This window comes from Oncorhynchus masou, chromosome 12 (assembly GCF_036934945.1).
Source record: "Oncorhynchus masou masou isolate Uvic2021 chromosome 12, UVic_Omas_1.1, whole genome shotgun sequence".
NCBI lineage: Eukaryota > Metazoa > Chordata > Actinopteri > Salmoniformes > Salmonidae > Oncorhynchus > Oncorhynchus masou.
In genome coordinates, this window is record NC_088223.1 from 59669468 (window position 1) to 59687579 (window position 18112).

An 18112-nucleotide genomic window follows, 5' to 3' on the forward strand; every position below is an offset into this window, starting at 1 on the left:
CGGTACAGCATTGTATTCTGTATCAGAAAGTAGGCTGGCCCTCTCTGAAGTGTCATAGATCGATGCATTGCACTCTTTTTGTTTCTAAAGCCCTCTAGCATGAACTTCCACCGTACCTTACGTCATTGTTATAGACGTACAAGATACCAGACCCATTCTCCACTGAGTTTGGTAAATCAGCTTTTAGTTTTTTTGCACCTTGCTTGTGGAATGATCTCCAAGGCTCTCTAAAGTTAGATGAATTGGTGTCTCTAGGGAAATTCAAAAAGATCATTGAGCACATTATTACTGAAAAAATGTGTTTGTTTTCTATGAATGTGTTTTGCTTTTTGTGTATTGATGTGAATATTTATGTGTATATTGATGTGTATAACAATGTGTGTACTTTATATTGATGTGTATTGATCTATTTGAATGTGTATGCAGGGCTTATCTGTGAAAGAGACCTGGGTCTCAGCATGACTCTCTGTTGAAATAAAGGTTATACACAGTACCAGTCAAAAGTTGGGGCACACCTATTCATTCCAGGGTTTCTCTTTATTTTGTCTATTTTCTGAATTGTAGAATAATAGTGAAGACATCAAAACTATGAAATAACACATTTCAAGAACTTTTTAAGTTTCTTCAAGTGCAGTTGCAAAAACCATCAAGTGCTATGATGAAACTGGCTCTCATGAGGACCAGCACAGGACAGGAAGGCCCAGAGTTACCGTAGCTGCAGAGGATAAATTCATTAGAGGTACCAGCCTCAGAAATCGGCAATTAACTGCACCGCAGATTGCTCCTCACAGAGTTGAAATTACAGACACATCTCAACCTCACCTGTTCAGAAGAGACTGTGTGACTCAGGCCTTGATGCTCAAAAGAAACACTACTAAAGGACACCAATAATAAGAAGAGACTTGCTTGGGCCAAGAAACATGAGCAATGGACATGAGACTGGTGGACTGGTGTCCTTTGGGACATATTTGAGATTTTTGGTTCCAAACGCCATGTCTTTGTGAGACACAGAGTAGGTGAATCTCCGCATTCGTGGTTCCCATCGTGAAGCATGGAGGAGGAGGTGGAAGGTGTGGGGGTGCTTTGCTGTTGACTGTCTGTGATTTATTTGGTATTCAAGGCACACTTAACCAGCATGGCTACCACAGGATTCTGCAGCAACACGCCATCCCATCTGGTTTGCGCTTAGTGGGACTAACATTTGTTTTTCTATTTGACCAAGAAGGAGAGTGATGGTGCTTCTACACCTGCTTGCTTGCTGTTTGGGGTTTTAGGCTAGGTTTCTGTACAGCACGTTGAGATATCAGCTGATGTACGAAGGGCAATATCAATAAATGTGTTTTGAATTTGATTTGATGGTGGTGCATCAGATGACCTGGCCTCCACAATCACCCAACATCAACCCAGTTGAGATGGTTTGGGACGAGTTGGAACGCAGAGTGAAAGAAAAGCAGCCAACAAGTGCTCAGCATATGTGGGAACTCCTACAAGACTGTTGGAAAAGCATTCCTCTTGAAGCTGGATGAGAGAATGCCTAGTGTGCAAAGCTGTCATCAAGGCCAAGGGTGGCTACTTTCAAGAATCTAAAATCAATTTTGATTTGTTTAATTAACACGTTTTTGGTTATTACATGATTCCATATGTGTTATTTGATCGTTTTGATGTCTTCACTATTATTCAATGTAGAAAATAGTACAAATCACTAAAAATGATTCAATGAGTAGGTGTGTCCAAACTTTTGACTGGTTCTGTATATAATTATTATTATTTATTTAAGTATGACAAAATGTCACATAGCATTCCTGAACACAATAGGGTCTCTCTAGAGTAGACGTACACTAATTTAGATACAGATTCAAATATCATACACATATTCATTGGTGGTGGTTTACCCAAGCAGCAGGTGGGTGGAGATTTTCACAGTGTGATTACAAGCAAGTAGCCACTTGTTGCAATGTTTTCTTTTGTAGCAATTAATTTGCTATATCTGTTTGGTTTAGATTAACCTTGTTGCACATTTTGCTGTGTTTGTTTGCAGATAGTGAAATAGTGTTAAACATGGAGACTTGCTGTTGTTTGATGACAAGCACTTATGTAAGACCCACATTTAGTAACTGCACTGAACAGAAGCAATGTATGGTAGAACGAACCACAATCTTTGAACACTGAGACAGATTACAAATTATCCACATACAATTACAGTCTACAAAACTATTCAAATGAGCTGAGACCGGTGGTCTTGAATTTCAAAGATACAGAATTAAAATGATTGATTTATTATCAGCACATTGTAATGCTAAGTGTATATTTCAATATTCAAGTCAGCATTTGAACTAACCCTTTGAGCATGAGGGAAATGAAACAGTTGAATGAGTTACCCCATCGAGTGGTGTTTTGCTTGGGATTATGCAGAGCATCACATGTAGGATGTACATTGTGTCAAATTAAACGTGCAGTAGTGAAAGTGTGAAACCTTATAATTGCTTCATTCCCTTGGGTAACTCAGTTCAAATGTACAAAGACCAATGAACTGTAAAGTGGACTTTAATCATGTCTTGTTTTTTAGATACAGATGAAATGTGGAAAAATATTGTAATAATTAAGAAAAAAAACTTCATCCAACCCCAGGGCTGTTCCACTGCCACCATAGGGAATGTGGGGGAACACAGGGGAACCTGCGTGACGTCTTGAGGATGTGAGGTCACACGAGTGGTGGCAGATCAGTCAGAGTTCTAAGCACAGCTTCCATCAGTCATGTGACCTGACAGCATCACGAACTCAGACATCTTGGAAAGGAGGCAAAACTATCATCATAGAAGTCATGTATAATCTATTAATTCAAAGTCTTTAACATAGGACTGTGTATTTGTTATATTTCAAAAAGCCTATTCATTTGTTTTTATTTGATCACTCTATTTAACCATAGGTACTCAGCTAATAAATATCTTGCATAATTTAGAATAATCCTATGGTCTCTACATGAAATATGACAGTGACAAATAAGTGCACTTAGCTGTACTTGTTTACCTCCAAGCAGGCCATTTACAAAGCCATTGTGCTCATACAATGTTTCAATGTATCATACATTTTTCATTTCATGTCTTCATTTCTCAATTTTCTATTTGACTTCATTATCTTGTTTTTAGTATCCATCGATACTAGAAATACGTCCATGCTACTCGAAAAGGCTTTTAACGTATTTTTGGATTAAATCAGAGATGTTTTAGTGTCTCCTTTAGAATCCTCCACAGACAGCAGCCTCTACCCTGTCTGTCCACTGGGCCAGTTCCCCTGTGGAAACCTGTCTGTGTGCCTGCCCCAGCTTTACCACTGCAATGGGGTCCAGGACTGTACTAACGGTGCTGATGAGGAGAACTGCGGTGAGCCTTGGTCAACAGCAGCTACAGGAGTGTAAACAGATGGTTATTGTGCAGTATGTTTTTGTCACACCAGATAGGTGCAGTGAAATGTGTTGTTTTACAGGGTCAGCCATAGTAGTACAGCGTCCCTGGAGCAAATTAGGGTTAAGTTCCTTGCTCAAGAGCACATCAACAAATGTCTCACCTTGTCGGCTCGGGTATTCGAACCAGCAACCTCAGTTACTGGCTCTAACCACTAGGGTACCTGCCTCCCTAGTTGAAGTGGGAGGGAGGGAAGGGGTGGTGGAAATAAGAAGACAATTATTTCTGCTGCAATGCATCTGCTCTGAGCTCGTCATCAAGCATCTAGTCCAGGGGTATTCAACTCTTACACTATGAGGTCCAGAGCCTGCAGGTTTTCTATTCTACCTGAAAGTTAATTGCACCCACCTGGTGTCCCAGGTCTAAATTAGTCCTTGATTAGAGGGGAACAATGAAAAAAAGCAGGAGAACTGACTTCGAGGTCCAGAGTTGAGTTTGAGGGATCTAGTCACACCAAATGTGAACAAACATATAGGTAACTGACCAAATAAAGGAAACACTTAGGTAAATAAGGATCCAAAGTATATTGAAAGCAGGTGCTTCCACATAGGTGTGGCTCCTGAGTTAATTAAGTAATTAATTAATCAACAAAACACTCAATTATGGTATTTAGCATTTTATTAGGATCCCCAATTAGCTAATGCTAATGCAGCAGATACTCTTCTTGAGGTCCACATAAAACATGATATAATACATATCATTAATAGACAAGTACATCACAAGGCCAGAGCTACATAAATAAAAAATAAGAATACACGCTTTCATATATTTAGGCCTTCATAATCATGTGATTCATAGACACTACTGAATGCAAGTGCAACACACAAAAACTCAAATGGAAACGCAATAACAAGGAGGTGTGTTGCAAATAGGCTGACACTTTTCACTATATTCTGCTGACATGAAAATAGCAATCTTGTTTTGCTAAATTCCCCTGACGTGAATAAAGCTACCTTGTTTCTATAGTTACCACCCATAATGGGTATCATGGGGTAAAGTATAGACTTTTTAAAATTTCTCGTGGAAGAATGGTGTCGCATCTCTGCAATAGAGTTCCAGACACTTGTAGAATCTATGCCAAGGCGCATTGAAGCTGTTCTGGCGGCTCATGGTGGCCCAACGTTATATGCTAGTGTTTCTTTTGTCAGTTACCTGTGTGTCTATAACTTCACACATTTAAGTTGCACACAAAAATACACACATAATGTATGCACAAAAATAAAAACATTCACTATAATGTTTCCCTGTACAGTGGATAACAGCGGGTGGCCACATCTTTTTGATGCCTTTATGAAGAAAAATGTTGAAGATTCCAAGGAATGCAGTGAGTTGATGAGTAAAATTTTCTGATGCAAATGCAACTATTTACATAGCCGAACTAATATTGCACTGCTTTGAATTAATAATGCATTAACTAAACCTGAACTAAAGCAACAAATGTTTCAACCCATTTTAAATATGAAATCATGCTTTGAGGTCATCCATTCACATCCTTCTGTTACTGTAAATAACATAAATAATTTAAGCAATTCTAAGAAACGTTTAGGAACTATATCAAACAGTAATTTCAGGAAATGGTATGTGATACAACTCCGTGTCTGTACATGTCTTCTGTGCTTCTGTCCTGCAGTACTGGACGTGTTCCCAGAGGTATGTTTCTGTGAGGGCAGGAGAATAAACTGTAACAAAAAGGGTCTACTCAGCATCCCAGCTGTGTCTTCCAATATAACAGCTCTGTGAGTATATTGGATTCCTGCCCTTGGGAAGTCTAACACTAGAGCACAGCGATTGGTATTGGGACAGCTATAGTATATCATATACACAGCATCCGTCATAAGTTCGGACACACCGACTCATTCAAGGGTTTTTATTTACTTTTACTGTTTTCTACATTGTAGAATAATCAAAATGTCAGGACAAAATGTGTACATCTATAGCTCGGTTTCCATCCAATTGGCTACAGATTTTCATGAGAACATTCAGAAATCTTCCCACCAGTGGTGTGATTCCACCACACTGACTTATTGCAGATAAAAATCTGTTTGTAATGACATAGTGCACATAAAATGTACTTTTTCACTTAAGTATTCATGTAACAAATAGTTCAATGTGTTTCCATCGCATTTTCAACTCTCCCAATAGTTCTGTCACAAAAGCTGTTGCGTTAAATAGCAAATGTGCCTTATCTGGTCTTGGCACATGTGCTCTAGCCAACAGCTCACAGATACAGTGCGGGTAGACTGTGTGGGGAGGCTAGTCTACATGATGAGATTATAATGGATAAGAGTGAGAATATTTTTATTTGTCAAAGGGTAGTCAACCATGGATCATCATGTCACCAGAATAAGACCGTCAATATTTATTGTAAAAGAGCACAAAGGTCATCACGTGCAATTTCACCACATTGTGAAGTTCAATCAATTACAGGCTAACAGTGCATTCGGAAAGTGTTCAGACCCCTTGACTTTTTCAATGTTTGCAAATGTATTGTAAATGCAAAACTGAAATATGACATTTACATAATAAGTATGCAGACTCTTAACTCAGGACTATGTTGAAGCACCTTTGGCAGCGATTACAGCCTCGAGTCTTCTTAGGTAAGACGCTACAAGCTTGGCACAGCTGTATTTGGGGAGTTTCTCCCATTCGTCTCTGCAGATCCTCTCAAGCTCTGTCAGGTTGGATGGGGAGTGTTTCTGCACAGCTATTTCTAAGTTTATCCAGAGATGTTCGATCGGGTTCAAGTCCAGTCTCTGGCAGGCCACTCAAGGACATTCAGAGACTTGTCCCAAATCCAGTCCTGCATTGTCTTGGCTGTGTGCTGTCGTGACGTTGGATTGATTAATGTGATGACTGCTGTTCATCGAATGATTAACTGTTAATAATTATGTGGTTAAATGAATCAGGTAAATATTAACTCAGTAACCTGTGACATCGGAAAGTTTGGCTTTATTGAGTTTCTATTTCCCAAATGAACTCTAAGAATATCAGAATATCGATTTTACAACAGTCGCTAATTCATTAATTTCCTCTACAGTCTCATTCTGAACATCACATAATCTGGGAATCTGCACAAACTCGAGTCCCACTAAATAAGTCAGTACCACACCAATTGAGTTGATTATTTATTTACTAACAAGTTAAAATGATAATATAAGATACACATACACACAGTTTGGGCTATTGATTAGAATTTAGTACAATGAAACAGGTCCCTAGCGGGCCAACACAATATTACACGTTACACAAAATGGGGATTTCAAAAGAGAGAGTGCACGAGAGAAAAGCACACGTGTCGAAGGTCTCCGATGGGGTATCTCTTCATGGATCGAGTTCCGACTTCTCCTCTGATGGCGACCCTTCTGTTGTTACCGAGTGTAACTCTCTGATTGTCCACACGATGTCAGTGCCTTTTCTCTTAGTGGTCTGTTTCCTCGCCCTTGTTCCAAAAGAGGGGTCCTCTGAGGATAGCTAATCGGCCATATAGGTGGTTCCAGCGTGGGAATTAAAGCAGTGTAGACACATGATTCCTTGGAGAGAATAACCGGGTGGTGCTGCTTGAATTCACCCTCTTAGACACAACTACTCATCCGTAGCATAGATTATTAAAAGGTTCCTTTGTCTTCTTCAACCTCGTGTTGCGTTTTGGGGTTAAAACTAATCGGACCTTGGTTGCAGCTCGTGGTCATAATGTTCATTCTTAACTCACATGTTTTATACCCTCGGGTCAGAAATGGGCGTTTCCACCTTGAGGGCAAGTTCTCTGGGCATAACTAGTTTCGAGGCAAAGTCTGGATTTTACTCAGATCCAATTTAGACATCTAACTTCACATTTCATCTTTACAAAAACATTCTCTTTGATCTGGACATTTTCTACACAATATACATTATGCAAACATCAGGTACATACTGTGAAAACTCTTCCCGCTACAGTGTTTTCGTTATAACGTCATCATTTAACTTTTAATAACATAACAAAAACAACATTCGTTTTCATATTCCATCTATTGTCATTACTACCATTTTGTCTGACAAAACATATTGTCCCAAAGTCCATTTATTGCATGTTGCTGTTCTGAGGTAGGTTCTCCATAGGCCCATCATACATTTCATTCCTCCATACTGAGAAGTCAAAGGGATTTAGTCTGCTGCCTTAAGATTTACAATGGGCAGGAGGTGTCATAAAACCCCCCACCTCCATACCTCTCGATCTCTCCCTCTCTGGCAAATGTGTGACAAATGTCTCTTGTAGGAGTGTTGTCCACGGTAACCTGACCCAAACTGGCCAGTCATGACAGTGCCTAGGGTCGTTGTCCTGTTGGAAGGTGAATCTTCGCCCCAGTCTGAGGTCCTGAATGCTCTGGAGCAGGTTTTCATCAAGGATCTCTCTGTACTTTTTTCCGTTGATTTTTCCCTCGATGCTGACTAAGTCTCCCTGTCCCTGCCGCTGAAAAACAATCCCACAGCATGATGCTGCCACAACCATGCTTCACTGTAGGGATGGTGCCAGGCTTCCTCCGGACATGACGCTTGGCATTCAGGCCAAAGAGTTGAATCTTGGTTTCATCAGACTAGAGAATCTTGTTTCTCATGGTCTGAGAGTCTAAAGGTGCCTTTGGGCAAACTCCAAGCGGGATGTCATGTGCCTTTTACTGATGAGTGGCTTTAGCCTGGCCACTCTAAAATAAAGGCCTGATTTGTGGAGTGCTGCAGAGATGGTTGTCCTTCTGGAAGGTTATCCCATCTCTACTGTACAGAGAAACTCTGGTGCTCTGTCAGAGTGACCATCGGGTTCATGGTCACCTCCCTGACCAAGGCCCTTCTCCCCCGATTGCTCAGTTTGGCCGGGCGGCCAGCTCTTGAAAGAGTCTTGGTGGTTCCAAACTTCTTTCATTTAAGAATGATTGAGGCCAATGTGTTCTTGGTGACCATCAATGCTGCATACATTTTTTGGTACACTTCCCTAGATCTGTGCCCTTGACACAATCCTGTCTCAGATCTCTGCAGACAATTCAGTCGAACCAATGGCTTGGTTTTTGCTCTGACATGCACTGTCAACTGTGGGACCTTATATAGACAGGTGTGTGCCTTTCCAAATCATGTCCAATCAATTGAATTTACCACAGGTAGACTCCAATCAAGTTCTAAAAACATCTCAAGGATGATCAATGGAAACAGGATACATCTGAGCTCAATTTCGAGTCTCATAGCAAAGGGTCTGAATACTTATATAAATAAGTTATTTCTGTTTTCTATTTGTAATATTTGCAAAAATGCTTCATTTCAAAAAACAGTCAGCATTAAAATTAACTTTGATACCCATCAAAAATGGCAAAACGGAAGGTGGACACTGGGGTTTCAAACAAGGTGGGAGTCGGAGTATATGTTACGGATTGAAAACCTGTGTGTCTTCTGTGTGGAGAAAGTGTGGCGGTACTGAAAGAGTATAATCTGAGACGACATTATGAAACGAAACACGCGGACAAAAACAAGAATATGGACATGGAACAAAGGCTACAAAAGGCAGAGGAATTAAAACGAGGCCTCAAATCTCGACAGGCTCTGTTCAAAAAAGCCAAATCACAAGGCCAGGCTGCTGTCAAGGCCAGTTTTATTTTGGCAGAAGAGATCGCTAAATCAGCCCGGCCATTTACGGAGAAAATTCAAGGGGGGATTTCGGGGGATTTCATCAAAAACTGCATGATTAAAGTTTGTGCTTTGTCTTTTTAAATGAGTCTGAGCAGAAACACCATGCCGAGAGAGTAGTTGTCCATCAATTGTGTGAAAAAGGGAAAAGATTTTGATTGGATGAGAGCACCGACATTTCTGACATTGATTTTCATCCGCGGAGTGGACTTTTTATGTTAATGGACATTTTAGAATACAGCTTATCTGTATCATACACCAAAGTAACAAAATGTGAAAAAGGTCAAGGGGTCTGAATACTTTCCGAATGCAATGTAACCAAATGACAACATGCAATATAGATTTTGATTGAATAGTTTGGGGTAGGCCTCATCTCCGAGTGCTCCTCAGAGCCAGATGCTAATGACAGGTTGCCCTATGCTGGAATCTTCCTGTTTCCATCACAGCTGTCATGATTATTTTTTTTAATACGGTATGACTTTACTCGCTTAAAAATTGTGGATGGAAACGTGGCTTATGCATAGTCAAACTAGCAGCTATCTTTACCTTCAGTGAGCTGAACAGCAACCAGATAACTGCTCTCCAACCAGACCAGTTCATCCGCTACAAACACCTTGAGAGACTGTAAGTATGACCCCCTCTTTTTGACCTTTCCTTCTTTCTCTGCACTTAACTCTAAATTGTAAATTGACAAGTATTTATTTATTTGTTAAGTTTGTGTTCAATCTGTTTAAAGGACCTGAATAGTCAAAACCATGTTTTTCTTCAAATTGGATGATATTTGGAAGAAACCAGATCAAAGTAAAGTAGGATGACCAAAGCATGAAAAATGACTGTTGCTTGTACTTTGATAAAGTTTGGTTCATCAAAAACTTGAATTCAGGAAGCCAGATTATTGGGGATTTATGCAACATCACATTTAGCCATTCATTTTAATGCACAACTGGTAACGTCTTCTTCTCTTAAATAAGAACCACCTTGTAATAATCATTGCAGAGGGGCGTGGTTAAAGGGGAATGGAAACACTCGGCTTTAGAACACCAGCTAACTGTAACTCTAAATCACCATTTTGGCATTGTTGCATCACTGGCAGGAAAGTTATGTAATTCCTGAATTTACTGAGTCCATGACCTATGCGTGCGTTAATAGTACATAACATCATTGACAGTTACCTTCAAGTCAAAAAGCTTAGCTGGAAGGCTAGCTAGTTATCATCATAAGGGTTAGGCTTCAGGCTTAGTCAACATTACCACAATCAACAGCCAGCAGGCTTAGCTACTATTTCTAAGAATCATGACATATCACAGAAACAGATAGCTAAATAGATAGCTAGATATTTTCATTAGGTTTCTATCTATCTAGCTAATCATTATAGCTATAGGGAACATATCTAGCTATCTAGCTAGCTGCATTTTACTGTTAAAATAGCAATCCTAATAGCAAAGTCAGATAAATAAAAGTACATTTTTGCTGGAATCTATGGACTGATAGGGTTAATGTTGTTGTCCTGATCTCAATGACAGAGCACTGTCAAAGTTGTAAGAAACCTGATGATCCGGTTGAGGCGTGAAAGCCTGATGATCCGGGTGAGGCGTGAAAGCCTGATGATCCCGCTGAGACGTAGGAGTCTGACGAACCGGCTGAGGTGTGGGCGATGGACAAGCCGGCTGGGGGCGTAGAAGCCCGACTAACCGGCAGAGGCATGGGAGTCTGGCGAACCGGCTGAGGCATGGGAGCCTGATGATCCCACTGAGATGTAGGAGTCTGACGAACCGGCTGAGGTGTGGGAGCCCGATGGCCCGCCGAAGTATGACGTGGGGTGGGTGCCTGCCGACCCCACGGGGGCAAGAAATACCTCAAGAGCCAGCTAGGGCATGGAAGCCCGACAAGCTAGCTGAGGCCCCCCCGGTTCCATCGGCGATGACACCTGGACCCGACGTCACCAACAAAAAAACAGGCCTCCCTGATGCTTCCAATTTTGGTATCTGCATTCTGTAAGGAGCGACGCTGGAGACAGGAAACAGGTATAGGGAGAACATTTAATGAATAACGAACATAAAACAGGACAGGAACAGCGTCTGGACAGGGGACAAAGTAACAACATCAATGCAGACACAGGGAAAAAACAGAGGAAACAGACAGATAAAGGGGAGGCAATCAAACAATGATAGATGAGGCGCAGGTTCTCGTAACGAAGGGGACAGGTGTGCGTAATGATAGGCAGTCTGGTGCCCTCGAGTGCCAGAGAGCGGGAGCAGGCGTGACACATATCCAAACCAGAAGCTATGGATTACAGCCAACATCCACACTGAACTAACAGCTAGATCTGTTGCTTCCAAGGAGCAGGAACTCTTATCCGGACGCTTATAAGAAATCCCACTATGCCCTCTGACGAACCATCAAACAGGCAAAACGTTAATACAGGACTAAGATCGAAAACCTACTACACTGGCTCTGTCCCTCATCAGATGCGTACCAGGACAGGTACTCAGATAATGCGCTAAGTGTCTTCACTGACCCAGTCTGCAATACCTACATGTTTCAAGCAAACCACTATAGTCCCTGTGCCTAAGAAAGTCAAGGTAACCTGTCTAAATGACTACCGCCCTGTAGCACTAACATCTGTAGCCATGAAATTCTTGGAAAGGCTGGTCATGGCTCACATCAACACTATCATACCAGAAACATTGGACCAACTCCAATTCACATATAGCCCCAACAGATCCACAGATGACGCAATCTCTATTGCACTCCACACTGCCCTTTCCCACCTGGTTAAAAGGAACACCTACAGTATGTGAGAATGCTGTTAACTGACGACAACTCAGCTTTCAACACCATCTCCGGTCCAGTTATACATTGGTTTCGAACCTATTTAACCAGTCAACAGTTTTTGGTCACCTTGGTGAACTTAACACCTTGGTGAACTCCTGCATGGTTCAGTTTATATACACTGCTCAAAAAAATAAAGGGAACACGAAAATAACACATCCTCGATCTGAATGAATGAAATATTCTTATTAAATACTTTTTTCTTTACATAGTTGAATGTGCTGACAACAAAATTACACAAAATCTATCAATGGAAATCAAATTTATCAACCCATGGAGGTCTAAATTTGGAGTCACACTCAAAATTAAAGTGGAAAACCACACTACAGGCTGATCCAACTTTGATGTAATGTCCTTAAAACAAGTCAAAATGAGGCTCAGTAGTGTGTGTGGCCTCCAAGTGCCTGTATGACCTCCCTACAATGCCTGGGCATGCTCCTGATGAGTTGGCGGATGGTCTATTGAGAGATCTCCTCCCAGACCTGGACTAAAGCATCCGCCAACTCCTGGACAGTCTGTGGTGCAACGGGGCGTTGGTGGATGGAGCGAGACATGATGTCCCAGATGTGCTCAATTGGATTCAGGTCTGGGGAATGGGCGGGCCAGTCCATAGCATCAATGCCTTCCTCTTGCAGGAACTGCTGACACACTCCAGCCACATGAGGTCTAGCATTGTCTTGCATTAGGAGGAACCCAGGGCCAACCCCACCAGCATATGGTCTCACAAGGGGTCTGAGGATCTCATCTTGGTACCTAATGGCAGTCAGGCTACCTCTGGCGAGCACATGGAGGGCTGTGCGGCCCCCCAAAGAAATGCCACCCCACACCATGACTGACCCACCACCAAACCGGTCATGCTGGAGGATGTTGCAGGCAGCAGAATGTTCTCCACGACTTCTCCAGACTCTGTCACGTCTGTCACATGCTCAGTGTGAACCTGCTTTCATCTGTGAAGAGCACAAGCCGCCAGTGGCGAATTTGCCAATCTTGGTGTTCTCTGGCAAATGCCAAACGTCCTGCACGGTGTTGGGCTGTAAGCACAACCCCCACCTGTGGATGTCAGGCCCTCATACCACCCTCATGGAGTCTGTTTCTGACCATTTGAGCAGACACATGCACATTTGTGGCCTGCTGGAGGTCATTTTGCAGGGCTCTGGCAGTGCTCCTCCTGCTCCTCCTTGCACAAAGGCGGAGGTAGCGGTCCTGCTGCTGGGTTGTTGCCCTCCTACGGCCTCCTCCACGTCTCCGGATGTACTGGCCTGTCTCCTGGTAGCGCCTCCATGCTCTGGACACTACGCTGACAGACACAGCAAACCTTCTTACCACAGCTCGCATTGATGTGCCATCCTGGATGAGCTGCACTACCTGAGCCACTTGTGTGGGTTGTAGACTCCGTCTCATGCTACCACTAGAGTGAAAGCACCGCCAGCATTCAAAAGTGACCAAAACCTCAGCCAGGAAGCATAGGAACTGAGAAGTGGTCTGTGGTCACCACCTGCAGAACCACTCCTTTATTGGGGGTGTCTTGCTAATTGCCTATAATTTCCACCTGTTGTGTATTCCATTTGCACAACAGCATGTGAAATTTATTGTAAATCAGTGTTGCTTCCTAAGAGGACAGTTTGATTTCACAGAAGTGTGATTGACTTGGAGTTACATTGTGCTGTTTAAGTGTTCCCTTTATTTTTTTGAGCAGTGTATGTTACCCCTTGGCAGTGTTATCAGAAAGCACAGCTTTGATTTTCACTGCTACGCAGACGATACACAGCTTTGCATTTCATGTCTCCAAAGGAATTTAGCTCCACAGAGAAATTATTAGACTGTATTAGTAATTTAAATACTTGGATGGCTCACAACTTCCTCCAGGTAAATCAAGACAAGTCCACTGTCCTTGGAGCCAAAGAACAGACAGAGAATCTATCCACACGTTTTAATTCATGGACAATAAAGATAACACACCAGGTAAAAAACCTTCGTTTTATTGTAGATTGTTAACTACATATCAAATCACACATTAGGAATGTGACCAATATAGTTTTTTACCACCTGAGGAACATTGCCACGGTGCAGTCATTTCTCTCTCAGGCTGATAGAGAGACACGTCCATGCTTTCATTACAAGCAGGCTTGACTATTATAATGCTCTCCTGTCTGGTCTACCCAGGAAAACCATTCGTCAACTGCAAAACATACAGAGCACACATTACACACATTACACCGGTTATAAGGTCTCTGCACTGGCTACCTGTGAGTTTTAGAATCAATTTAAAAAATGATTCTATTGGGTTTTAAATCAATCCACGATTGTGCACCCCAATACATGTCTGACATGCTTTTAAGTTGTGTATCCAGTAGGTCCCTCAGGTTCTCTGGCACTGGCCTTTAAATTATGCCAAAGCCTTGGACCAAGAGGCATGGAAAGGCAGCCTTTCGTTATTATGCCCCCAGCCTGCCCGGGAACCTAAGGGGGTCCGAAACTGTGGACATAATCAAAGAATATTTTAAAACATTGAGGGTAGGCAACAACAGGGGTGCATGCTCAGTGCATGCTCAGTCCCCTCCTGTATTCCCTGTTCATCCACGACTGCTTGGCCTCGCACGACTCCAACACCATCATTAAGTTTGAAGAAGACACAGTGGCGGTAGGCCGGATCACAGACGACAATGAGACAATGAGCCTATAGAGTGAAGGTCAGAGCCCTGGCAGTGTACCTCTGCAGAAGTCAGAGCATTCATACTTCTGGCGCTTCTTGAAGCAGAGCTGTTGTGAAGGAAGTTGTCAAGGAAGTGAGTTTGTGTTTATACAGGACCTCCTGCCTTTACATACCGTCAACCAATCATGTCAATGCGGAGCTACACAGAGCTATACGGAGCCCTCCGCATTGTTACAAAATGTGGGAGGTGCACAGCGATGCGGTACTGAGCTCGATTTGGCATTCTCAAGCCTTCGGAAGGTTCAGAAATTGCCTCACACTTTTTATACTGAAAGGATCTGCATGGTCAATCTGTTGTCTCCAGCGGCCATACAGCATTTACTGTGATGCAGCCTCTGCAAAAGTCAGAGCATTCAACCTTCTTGCACTTCGTGGAGCAGAGCAGAGCTGTTGTGAAGGAAGTTGTCAAGGAAGTGAGTTTGTGTTTATACAGGACCCCCCCTCCCCTCCCTCCTCCACCTACCGTCAATCAATTATGTCAATGCGGAGGGCTCCATATAGCCCTGTATAGTTACACAATTTGGGACATGCACAGCAATGCTGTATGTAGCTCGATTTGTCCTTCGCAAGACTCCAGAGGCACCGCAATTGCATCAAACACTCCATAAGGAGCTTCCGAATCACATTTGCAAAGCAAGCATAAATTGGCTTTTAGCCGGACCACATTTCCAGATCAAGCATGAATTGGCTTTTAGGGTGCATTGCCACCAGTGTGAGTGTGCTCTGCGTTGTTTGAAAATTCAGAGTGTTGTCGGATTGTCTGTTCGCCGGCTGTTGCATGTGTGTGCACCACAGGAGATTGGTGCCACCTTCACTGGGGATGACGGGCTCATGGTAATTGCTGGAGCAGAATCATTGGAATGGTATCAAATACACCAAACACATGATTTCCATGTTCTTGATGCCATTCCATTTGTTCGGTTCCAGCCATTATTATGATCCGTCCTCCGCTCAGCAGCCTCCACTGGTGGGCACCAATGATTTGTATACGGTATACATAATTTGTGTGCACCCATCACTTGTGCCCCCCGTAATGTAACAAAATGTAGATGAAGGGGTCTGAATACTTTCCAAATGCACTGTATCTCTCTGTCCTCAGTTTTTATTGCTAGGGACTGGAACTTCATAATGTCCTCCCACAAAGGTACTTGCCCTATCCAGAGTAGCCTACTCTCTCTGACAGCTGGAACATCTAGCTAATCTTTTCACCTTCTTACATGGCTGTTAGCTAGCTAACTCCTTAGTTAATGCATTTAGAGTTAGAACAATAAATACATCAACATAGGTAGCTAACTAGCTAATATGAAGTTAACTAGATGGTGATATTTAATTCACTTTGCTAGCTATACAGTATGTAAAGTTCGCTAGCTAGTGAACATTACGTTAGCAGCTCATTTGAGTTAGCCTGCACACACAGTTCCTGTAGCTATCATTTTCAAAATATATTTTCTTACTTGAATAGGTTCTCCCACTATCTCTGTTTTCTGGGTCCTTAGAAAAACGAAATATGGGCAATTGTCCCGAAGTTTCCAGTGATAGCCAAACGCAGCCAGCCATGTGGACGATTGGAGGACTGACTGATCTTCTAACATGGTGTCTGGTGTGGTTGCTAGGTGATGCAACTGCAAGCCCTCTACAGAATCACAATACATAGCGTATTGGCACCTAAGTATCGTGATAATATCATATTGTGAGGTCCCTGGCAATTCCCAGCCCTAGTAGGCAAGGTTACGTAACCTTATTTAGTCCTACCTGCTATGGTGAGTGTTAAGTGTATTTTTTGTTTTTGAGATAGAATTACTGTCATGTTATTGATGCCAAATTACAAACCTTATTTGCACCTTCTCTTTTCCAGAACCCATGGGTCTGCCTGAACCTTTCAACTAGGTAAGTTGTTTCAACCTGGAACAGTATTCGCCTTCTTTGGTTTATTTCATTCATTGCAGGAAGTCCTGAAGAGCAGGAGTGTGTAGGGTTTTGTCTCAGCCGAGCTCTAACACTTGATCAACGTAATCTATTGACCACGATCAACATAACGAATCACGGCGATAGGCTATGATTTGTAGGCTGGAACAAAAGCTTATACACACTCCTGCACACTCCATTGAGATCTGAAGCTGTCCATTCTTTGAAGATGTAATTCTGTACTATGGGTACAATTGTGGGAGGTATTCCTTTAGATGATATTTATATATAACGCATGCTTCACTCTGAAGACATTCGGATAGCAGTACTGGTTGATGTGCAGGCCTAATTAACCACACATCAGGGGTGTAAAAGTACTAAAGTAAAAAATACTTTAAAGTACTACTTAAGTAATTTTTGTTTACTGTACTTTACTTTACATATTTTTTACAACTTTTCCTTCACTACATTCCTAAAAATAACAAGGTACTTTTTACTCCATACATTTTCCCTGACACCCAAAAGTTCTCATTAAATTTGGGATTCTTAATAAGACAGGAAAATGGTCCAATTCGTGCACTTATCAAGAGAACATCACTGGTCATCCCCATCGCCTCTGATCTGGCAGCCTCACTAAACACACATACTTTGTTTGTCAATTATTTCTGAGTGTTAGAGTGTGTCCCTGGCTATCAGTAAATAAATACAAAACAAACAAGAAAATGGTGCCCGTTTAGTTTTCTTAATTTAAGGAATTGGAAATTGTTACTTTTGATACTTAAGTATATTTGAACAATTAAATTTACTTTTGATACTTACGTATATTTAAAACCAAATACTTTTAGACTTTCATTCAAGCAGCGTTTTACTGCCTGACTTTCACTTTTACTTGAGTCATTTTCTGTCAAGGTATCTGTACTTGTATTGTGTATAGCTCTGTGGAAATGCTGTGATCACTCATCGTCTTTAATGTTGTGATTCACAGACACACGGTGACCACGATTTGAATGCTGCAACTGAGACAGAATGACGTTGAGGGACACACACTGAGACACTGAGTAGGACTGGACATGGGCTGGATATTTGTGACAACAAACTAAAAGGGGTGCAGAAGCACACCAGCACCCCATTTTAGGTTTAGTCAATGGCTAACCATCTGAGTAGCTACCCCTAATTCCACACTATGCCTTCTTTGCCCCATGGTCCCATATGGAAAAGTTATATGTGTTACATATATATGTATATGACTTATGTGTTTTATGTGGGCATATACAGTGCATTTGGAAAGTATTCAGACCCCTTCCCTTTTTCCACATTTTGTTACGTTACAGCCTTATTCTAAAATTGATTACATTTTTTTTAAACTATAGAAAATCATCAATCATGTGCAGCGGCTGCTCAAGACTTCAGCTAATTTAATCTTTTGGCGCCACTCACAGGAGCGAGCACCACCTTGCAGAACTGCCCTGCCGCCCTACTCCCATTGAAGTCTATGAGACCTCCGCCGCTTACCATGGCCTGTCTGTAAGCACCTTAAAAGTGTTGTGGTGTACTG

General features: G+C 42.1%; 1 protein-coding gene across 1 annotated transcript in view; it reads left to right on the forward strand.

Annotated features, from left to right (window-relative positions):
* The first annotated feature begins 1051 nt into the window (after positions 1 to 1051).
* LOC135549372 (relaxin receptor 1-like) overlaps positions 1052 to 18112 on the forward strand; it is a 34394-nt gene continuing 17333 nt past the window's right edge. The window contains exons 1-5 of the mRNA XM_064979359.1: positions 1052 to 1070; positions 3240 to 3380; positions 4714 to 4785; positions 5092 to 5197; positions 9660 to 9731. Coding sequence (XP_064835431.1) covers positions 1052 to 1070; positions 3240 to 3380; positions 4714 to 4785; positions 5092 to 5197; positions 9660 to 9731 — 410 coding nt within the window. The remainder of the gene's footprint in view (positions 1071 to 3239; positions 3381 to 4713; positions 4786 to 5091; positions 5198 to 9659; positions 9732 to 18112) is intronic.